The sequence below is a fragment of the Trypanosoma equiperdum genome, assembly GCF_001457755.1.
Source record: "Trypanosoma equiperdum strain OVI genome assembly, contig: ctg_1901, whole genome shotgun sequence".
Lineage (NCBI taxonomy): Eukaryota > Euglenozoa > Kinetoplastea > Trypanosomatida > Trypanosomatidae > Trypanosoma > Trypanosoma equiperdum.
The window spans coordinates 3,466-12,813 of NW_027123951.1; the positions used below are offsets into that span (position 1 = coordinate 3,466).

General features: G+C 49.7%; 4 protein-coding genes across 4 annotated transcripts; all 4 read right to left on the reverse strand.

Annotated features, from left to right (window-relative positions):
• Positions 1-420: 420 nt before the first annotated feature.
• On the reverse strand, positions 421-2,202 carry TEOVI_000832800 (Putative S-adenosyl-L-methionine-dependent methyltransferase, putative; the record flags this gene model as incomplete). Its single annotated transcript, XM_067223572.1, has 1 exon — positions 421-2,202. The coding sequence occupies one exon, from the start codon at positions 2,200-2,202 to the stop codon at positions 421-423; it is 1,782 nt and encodes a 593-aa protein (XP_067079673.1).
• A 433-nt stretch (positions 2,203-2,635) lies between these two features.
• Positions 2,636-3,709, reverse strand: TEOVI_000832900 (palmitoyl acyltransferase 11, putative; the record flags this gene model as incomplete). The annotated part of the gene is made up of 1 exon (XM_067223573.1): positions 2,636-3,709. One exon carries the CDS (start codon positions 3,707-3,709, stop codon positions 2,636-2,638), a length of 1,074 nt encoding a protein of 357 aa, XP_067079674.1.
• Positions 3,710-5,365: 1,656 nt separating this feature from the next.
• TEOVI_000833000 (farnesyl pyrophosphate synthase) lies at positions 5,366-6,469 on the reverse strand (the record flags this gene model as incomplete). The annotated part of the gene is made up of 1 exon (XM_067223574.1): positions 5,366-6,469. One exon carries the CDS (start codon positions 6,467-6,469, stop codon positions 5,366-5,368), a length of 1,104 nt encoding a protein of 367 aa, XP_067079675.1.
• Positions 6,470-7,306: 837 nt separating this feature from the next.
• Positions 7,307-9,097, reverse strand: TEOVI_000833100 (uncharacterized protein; the record flags this gene model as incomplete). The annotated part of the gene is made up of 1 exon (XM_067223575.1): positions 7,307-9,097. One exon carries the CDS (start codon positions 9,095-9,097, stop codon positions 7,307-7,309), a length of 1,791 nt encoding a protein of 596 aa, XP_067079676.1.
• Positions 9,098-9,348: the final 251 nt, after the last annotated feature.

Below are 9,348 nucleotides of genomic sequence, written 5' to 3' on the forward strand. Positions count from 1 at the left end.
CGTGCGGGCACAATAAAGGAAGAAGGTCGCTTCCTTCTCACTATCAAGTGGAGGTCAAAGGAAAGACCACCCCTCTGGTCTGAGGCTTAAAATGAAAACAACGATGTGTCGGCAACTTCTGCAGTTCATTCAGGAGAATGGCACAACGTCGCATGTACGACCACCGTCGCCACCAGCAGCGGCACCGACAGAAGTTGATAGTTATAATTTTTTCCCCCTTTTAAAGTTCTGTACCGCGTAATCACCCGATGCCTCCTCCCTTCCTGTCGTTTGCTCGATGGGGAAGATAAATGTGAACGACAAATGTGGCAGTCACTTGTGAAGGGTCTAAATCAAAACATACCAATACACCACCAACTACGTCCTCAGCCTGACACCGCACCTTCCCACGCACGCACTCGCATGGGGCACCACACGCTCTCACATCTCGGATGGATGGTGCGTGACGAACACGTGCAGTGGGTCAAAGTCCTCGAGCAAGGGATTAAACCCACTTCGCGTAGTGAAGATAGATGTTTTATCACCCCCGAATGTTTTCCAAAACTGAGGGTGCGACATGCTTGAAACCTCTTTATATGCACCGCATATATTGCGGTACACCGCCTTAAGAAGGTCGAAATCTGTAGGAAAGCAAATGTCGATCATTCCTGCGTTGCCATGCAGGGAATCCGCAGGACGACGGAGGTAAATGTCCTTGGCAATACGCGTCTTGCTTTGCAGCACCGGTCCATTTACGCCTGGGAGGCCTTGACGCACCGACCCCCAATCTACAAGGAAAAGATGATGACGGGGAAAATACGTTGCACAGGTCTCAAGGAAGAGCATCGAGACTGTTGGCAGCCACAAGGTGCGGAACGGGCTGTGCATCCACATCATCTTTGTAATAACTACCCGCAGAGGGTCGTACATGTTTGGCTCGATGCTCGTAAAGGGAGGTGGATCGATGTTGTCACGTCCACCGGTGAGGCACAGTACCTTGAGGCTATGAAACGACTCCTCCTGCATCCAGCGTGCATAGCGCAAGTAGCGAAGTATGACCGGATCCTTCACTGAAAAATACCTCTCGTGAGCAGTGGAAAGATTGTCATGTTGCTGGAAGTGAAACCATTGCTCATTACATACTCCATCGGCACTCAGCACAACACAATCGTGCGGCATACCAGAGAGTAACTCCACGCCGAACACGACGCAGCGCCTACGCTCCACTTCCCTCCAGTTCAAAATGGAGATGTTGTGAATTTTGACATGGTGGTAGTGCATAATAAGACGGTTACGAAGCACCTGCACGAGCTGAGGGTTTATTTCCACCACATGATACTCACACTGTTCGTACACAGAAGGGAAGTGCTCGCTCAGGTAGTCCAGAACACTAACAGCAAGTGCCCCTGAGCCCGCCCCAATATCGTACACAACCAGCGGGTCCCGAGGATCGAACTTCGCTCTCATCATGGTTACCAGGTACTCTGCAATCACCCAACCGTAGTGTGGTTGAAAGAGTTGGGTGGGTGTGACACATGAGGGTGTAGAATCGTGAATCTTCCCCACGTAGCGCTCATAGTCCTGCTGGTTGCGCAGGCTACCAAACGGAATGGGGTCAAAGTAGCCGGTGGTCATGAGTTGGCGGTATTTGCGATACAGTTTTGGGTAGTATCCCCATTTCTTATGATACAAGGCAAAATGAATGAAGTCTCGCATAATCAACTCCGTTCCAAGTGACTCGTGGTCGGCGACAGCCCCACCTTCAAAAACAAGAAGGTCCTCGAATAGTTTTTTTTGTCGCGTCACTCGTCGCTCCTCCTCCTCAGCTGCAAGCTCGTGAAGGCGTGATTCTGACACAGCCTCATTACACGATGACAATATGTAAGGCATCCCACTACCTACCGATGGAAGCACCGGGGTCGAGCTCATAGCAGCAGCATGGGGCCCCACGACGGCACCTGATGCAGTAGTCATACTGCAATCAACAATGTTGCCCTGCGAGACACAAGAAGGGGCGCCATCGCAGCTATTATTACCATCATTTCCCTGATTGCTGTAATGCGGGGGCAGGAGAGCGGCGCTGCCGTCGCCTGGCGTACTGAAGGGACTGCGGCTTCCGGCAGCACCAGCAGCGGGAAAGGAATACCATCGTCTCCCCGGGGATGATGGGATGGAGCGGGGCGAAACCCGAAGGGTACGCCCACCGAGTGGGAAGTACCTCATCTGAGTTGAGCGAATCCACAGAAGAAAAAAAATGGAGGAAGCAAATTAAAGAAATACGAAAACAAAATAAGAAAGAGCAGGAAAAGTGAAAAAATATTAGAGTCGCGAGCACGCACCTTCATACACAAATATACATGCATGTACAGGGACGTAAATTGCTCAAAGGGTTCCTCTCTCAAATCGTGCAGCAACACGCAAAAACAGAGTAAAAGGAAAGAAACAAAGACGCAGCGGCACCGCAGCAACACTCGCTAAATACGGTTTTCAACGCCGAAAAACAGAAAAACAAGAGCAAACATAAAGCATTACGTATGTATATACACGCATGGTCTGCGCGAGAAAATGCACATACCTTGGTTATGCCGCCTCAATTGGATGGCCCCATACGCATGAACACGAGACCACATAACAACTCGCAGTGGTACACGAATGTTCAAGCAATAGGTTCGTTATCATGTGTTTCTCTCTCTAACCGCACACCGCCTTTATGGTCACTTGTAGTTTCCCGTATCTCGCATGTCTCCCCCGGCTGGCTTGTGTCTCTACTCGGGTAGGCACCATCAGTCGCATTGTCCCCAAGGTTGTGGACCCCGATATCGGGAACGGCACCACTACTTCCTGCCGGATTCTTTTTATATCGGCGAAAGTCACGACGCTTCTGGATTGCTAAGCACCCGCATGGCCCTTTACTTCTATCCGTGGCGACGAGTGGCTTTGACTGCTTCGATAACTTTTCACGCCTTTTCGCACGTTTGCTCAGCACGTGTTCGTACGTGGTTCGGCGGGTTAAGCAGAGATTGATATGAAACACTATGAGATTTCCCAATGCGGCCAGTCCAGCAGCGGAGAGCGCAAGTGTGAGAAAAAGAAAAACCATGTACGTCACGTAGCTACTGACTCCAAAACGCTCCTTGAGGCGGTCACTGAAGTCCTGCTTGTGTATAAATGCATTAGAGATGACGTAAATGCCAACGCCGAACACAAGGGCGATAGAACACCATGCTGTGCCCATGAAGCAGCAGAACATGACATAATTCCCCTCCCCTACACACGTGTTCAGCCAACGGCAGTGGTGGTCGAAGCCGGGGACACACTTGTCACACACACTGCAGTGTTTGCTGCCCAAAATAACAAAGCGTCTGCAAAAGACGCAAGGCTCAGTACCAGGCGGGGCGGCTTCCTGCACAAGTTCCTCTTGTGCATAGCGTGGAACGTCCGTGGCAAAGACAATTGGGTCCTCAATCCGACTACAGGAAAGCGCTAATTTCAGCGCCGCTGTAGTGAATGTTAAGAAGCCAGAAATGGGGGAAATTATGCAAACCAGCAAACTATCGAGCATCGGAACGTGCAGTGTGAAATGCAGCGTAGCAAGCGTGACAATGACAGACCAAGCTATTACCTGAAGGGCGTCTAAAGGACACTCAAACCCACTGCGCCGCGGCCGTACAGGGCCCCCATAAATGTCAATCCACTGCCCAACAGGAGGCTCACAGCAACAGCTGCACATTAAAAGATTACAAGGACACACCGAACTGTGAACCTTCCAATTTGTTGAAGGGAAACAAGAAGCAACAAACCAGCAGTAACAGTAGAAGATGCTACGGCAAATCCGCCCCCACAATAATTTACGTCTACTCCCCTCCGGTCCCGCTCCCTGCTGTTAAGTGTGCGTGTATGTTTGTGTCGCACTACAGCGTGTCCCCTTTTCCGATCCTGCTACTTTCTTCCACTCGTCCTCAAACAGTTCCTTAGGGTTTAGGTGTACCTCCCCTCACCTTATCCAACTAAACGTCGGGCAATCCAGAGGGACAGTGCTGAAGCAACGAGCAGATGCGGGGCCGATGCAATGGCAGCGCCACGTGTATCCCCCACCCTACTGGTCCTTAACCCCACCTCCCCACCGGCCCCTCCGTGTTATCAAAGAACTTTACTTCTTGCCGTTGTTTTTCCTCTTATTTCGCTCTCTGAGCAACTACTTTTTTTTTGCGCTTTCCGCTTTCCTCACTCTATTCCTCTCCCCCACCCCTTTCCCCAATGGAGCTTTTGATGCGTACTTATGCGGGTGAAGAACCCACCGTATATGCGCACACACACAAACTGATGACACCGTGATGAGGAGCTGATGGTCAAAAATTGGCGATGAAGTCCCAACAGTAACAATATATATATATATATATGTGGCAATGGAAACAATTAAAGACTGTTACCACACGATCAGTGCCCAGACCAAACGCCCTAGACACTGTCTTCACTCACCTGTGGAGTGTAAAACCAAGAGGCCTAAGGAAAGAAACAGCGACAGTAGAAACAAAAACAGAAGGGGGCGATGAAAGTAATGACAGACATTTGTACAAGTTATTCCCCAACATTAAGGGCACATCGCTGCAAATAGGAGTGAACAATTTTGCGGAAACAGAACATGAAGAAACGGACAAACAATGTTAAACAAGGGGGAAAGCAACAACCACCAGGAAGTTAGAAAAAAAATTCAGAAAAGATGAAGACAGAGGCTTCCCAAGACGCCATCAACGAATGGCAGACACTTCTCTCCCATGTAAATTACAAACATGAGTAGAACGTCGCACGGTTACAGTTGGGTGAGAATTGCGTGCGAACAAGGATGGGTGGTAACGGGAGGGAAGTTAGCGATGACGAATTGCACTCCACACAAAAATAAGCGGGAAAGAGAAAATTAAAACGCCGACAACCAAAGGCTAAGTGGTAGCTCACACTTACGAATGACCCCTTTGGGCCCCCCGGGCCAAGCATAACCCATCGAGACGGCAAGAACCATATAATGAAAAAAAAAGAAAACGTAACCGAAGAAAAAAGTCGATAACCCTACTTCACACGCAGGAAATTCCAACTCGGTAAAGAGCACAGACACACACAAGCACCGGCCACCACTCCATTGTACCGCACGAAACCTTTGTGCCTTCACCGCACCGAGCCACCCGCACACAACACAATTTGTTCATTCACCCCGTCACTCTCTAATGCTTACACATAGGCGGTTGAGTCCCCTCTCCACACCTGCTGCCAACAATGTGCCTCCTACCCTGCACTTTGACAATCGATAGATTTTCCCCCACTTACACTCCCCCCTTCACCTGTGTTTGCATCAACTGCAGGATACGCATTACTACCATCGAGTCGCTGTCCATCACTTCTGGCGCTTGTAAGTCTTTCCCCACAGAGTTTCTACGCTGGCAGCAAATCCTGGTGAGCAAAGCCTCAGTTTCTCAATAAGCTCCTTCACCTGCTCTGCCACCGCAGCCTCGTAGGCTACATAATCCTCCTGCAGATCCGCTTCCTCATAGAGCCGCCTCACTGTGGCCACCTTCTCCGAGTCTCCACTGCCGTAGTTTGCTTTGAACTCAGCAATCTGCGCACTGCTCGCTTTTGCGAGAAATGTTACGGCCAACCAAGAACACTTTGCATCCTGAATGTCAGTTCCAACTTTTCCTAGCCGCTCGGGTGGTGTAAAACAATCCATGACGTCGTCCTGCACCTGAAAGTATTCGCCCATAAGCATGGCCAACTCTTCCGTAACGCCCATGTCAACGGTGGGAAGAGCCTCACTAACAATAAGCCCCATAACTAGTGGTAGAAGGTAAGTGTAATAAGCTGTCTTGTACTTCACAATCCGCTTGTAATTGGAAAGGGTGAACTCCGCGAAATCTGTCGTAGTGGGCTGCGATACGTCGGGATCGAGTTTGTTTGAGTCAAACATTGACGTCACATCGTATAACTGCCCGACAGCTGTGGTGTAATCCACTCTGTTGAAACGACAGAGCAAATCCTGCAAAAAAGGACGGTCTGCAAAGAAGTGCATCGCCATCATGTGAGTCCACGACTTCAATAGCAGACCGTCATTTATAGCACACTGCACCGTGACGCCTGGGTGACGGTACCAGCATGGCTTACCACGCCGCGTGACGCTGTTGTCCATAATGTCATCTTCCACCAAGTAATGGGCCTGAAGGAACTCAATCATCCAACCACAAACACACGCATCGTGTAGAACACGTTTCCGCCTTGCCCCATCGTCTTTTTCACCGTTGTTGTTTGGGCTTAGGGAAAGAAGGGACTCGGCCACATCGATCACCGTCAGGCCACGGTTGTATTTGCCGCCCAAGCATGTGGTGTCCATCATTTTCCGGAGGTATCTGACTCGATTCGGATCCATGTCGAACTTAAGTTTCAGTTCTTCGAGCAGAAACATCTGAATCTCATCATATACCTGCATAAACATTTGCATTACCATTATACTTTCGCTGTGTGCGGTGATACCGCCTCTTGCTACTGTAGTTAAGTTTTTTTTCCTTCTGAAACAGAAGAGATAAATATTTTACAACAAGGAAAACTGTGCACTCAACACCACATCGAGAACACAAACATGTCTGGGGATAACCGCAACGCCTTTCTATCCCCGACTAAAAGAAGGAAAGCGTTAGGCACGTCAATATGCGGAGAGGGGGCACATGTCGACAAAGCAAGCGGTAAAATAATTCTTTAGCTGATAAGTAGAGAGTTTCTTATCTGTAAGCAATATGTTGCACTTCCGGCAAAACTCAAACAGATGCATATACATGGTTATACAGTCACAAGCAAAGACGTATATATACGTGTATGTCTGAGCAATGAAACAGGTATCAAACTCAAGCACGCAATCGTAACCGCGCATGGACCGCAGAGTTTATCGGCGCGCCTAATACCACCTCCTCACCCCTTCATTCGTACAGGTAACAGCCACTTACATGCAGCACACATGGATCGGAGAAAAACAGTGCCGCGAGGGTGGCCATTGAAATGCGTCACACTGCACCGATTGGTACCTCAAAAGACAATGGCACGTCAGACAGCAACGCCTTGTGGGTTGACACACAAAAATGCTTACCCCTATCACTAGTACCCACACGCACGCAGCCCCAAACATACTCCATTCTACGTTTCTCTATAAGTACGGCGTGTCCTCCTACTCCCAATGAACACTCATATTTTGAATGCGGAGCACCGTTTAGCCGAAACATTTGCCCTCTCTTGCCTTTCCTTTCCCAAACTCATATATTTGTTTCCTCATCTCGTCACTTTCCCTGTAGAGTCAGCGGTCACCAACCATCAGGACCGCACCTCCGCCCACGGAGGTGCCACGCGCCTGCTCTGTTTCTTTTAGAAGTATATTAATCTCATCCACAAGACGCAAGCACTCTGTCTTCAATCCAACGAAGTAGCTCTCCCTCCCCTTCAAACGAACAAATTCTTCGAGTGTGAAAGAGGACTGACGCAGTTGCCGCAGGCGTCCCTCAAGTGTGGACATGGACCGGTACGAAGTGTCTTCATTCAACTGCTTGCGCAAAGTGTCGACTGTTCCACTAAGCACATTTAGTTGCTGCTTGCTTGAGTCACGCAGCTTTATCAAGAATGTTCTTTCATTGAGAAGTTCCGTGCGGCGGGCGTCCACGTTGCGGCGCAATCCGTCCATGTCACCGTATTTGATCATCTCTTGTGACTGCTCTTCCATCTTAAGAGCGTGTGCCTGCAGCTCCGCCTTGATCTTTGTGTCCAAGTTCTCCACCTTCTCAAGTTCAACCTTGCGGTCCATCAACTCCCTCTCAAGTCGCTGGTGTGTCATTGTGTCGTGCTCAATCTGGTTTCGCTTTGCGTCTACCTCACTTTCTAGCGCTTGAAGGGCGTTTGGTGACCCTTCTTGTGGCATTTGCTTCTTGAGTTCTAAAGCTTGAGAGATTCGCTCAAGCAGTGTCGCGATGTTCCTCTGCACCTCGGTAATTTTGTCCATCTCCTCCTTCAACTTAGCAGGAAACGAGTCCATGAAGCTTTGCAGTTCGCGGTCCTTTTCCTGTAGCTCCTGGAATGCCTTAATGTTATCCCCACTGTAACTCTTCAACTCTTCATCCAGGGAGGCGCAGCGGTTCTTTGATTCGCTAAGAGCATCGCGCGTCTCATTCACCTGACGTTCAAGGACCTCAATGTCCCCACGGGCCGTCTTCACCTGTTTGATCAAAAGTTGTCGCTCCTCCTCCACAGAAAGCGCACACTGTTTGGTTAACTCCTCCTTCAACTGACGCTTAGATAAAATACCACGAAGCACCTCAGCCGCTCGCTTCTTGTCGGGATCCGTCGAAAGCTTCGTCATCAGTAACTCCTGCTTCGCCGTTAGCATGCGTATTTGGTGCTGGTGGGAAAGAACAGCGTCTGACACATTGAACGCTTCGTCACGCGTTGCCTTGTATAAGCCGAAGTCCTGATTCTCCGCAAGAATACGACGGTCCAAGTTTTGCATTTCTTCTTCCAATGTTTGGGTATTCTTTTTCGTCAGCGCCTCCATTTCTTTGGCATTGAGAAAGAGCTGATCCACTTGTTTACGCTTTTCCCCATTCACCTGGTTTAGCTTTGTTGCCTGGTCCTTCACGCTGCTGGGGTCTTGTGTCGTGCTCTTCTCCAAAGCTAAATTAATATCAGCGAGAGTCCCCTTCAACTTTGCCGCCTCATCCGTCAGGGCCTTGTTCCGCTGCTGCAGTTGCGTGAGAACAGAGCCTCCTTTGACGATTAGTTCCTCTTGTTCGTTGAGACGCTCAATCTCCGTTGTTAGCTCCGTGATTTTCGGTCGCAGTAAGCCAATATAGTAACTGCGATCACCCACCTGGCGGCCTGGTCCTGCGTTACCGGACCGTGTGGCTGCACGCATCCCCTCTAGTGTCACCGGGGCCTGTGCACTCACCGAAACGGCTTGTTGCAAGCTCTCACCCATACCGGCAACGCGGGCACCCCGCATTTGCGATCCAGGCCTCATCTGCGATCCGGGGCGCATCTGCGATCCCGGCCTCAACCCACTCGTCTGGTTGAAATTAGTCCGACCAAATCCCCCCTGCATCTTTGGGAAGTATTGTATTCCGGTGCAGCAAAAGTGACTCCGGTACTCAAGCTCTTCCGTTCCTATTCAAATTGTATTCTCTTCGTCTAGGTGATGTCCAGCTCCGCTTTCCCCTCCTTTTACCAGCGATACTAAACTGTTATTCGCTTTTTATTCCCTGAAATCCCTGGCGGATCCTTCACGTGTTGTATCGTGCCCACAGCGCAAAAGAGTCGAATGAAATGACAAGAGGACTTGTGAAAAAAAAAAAA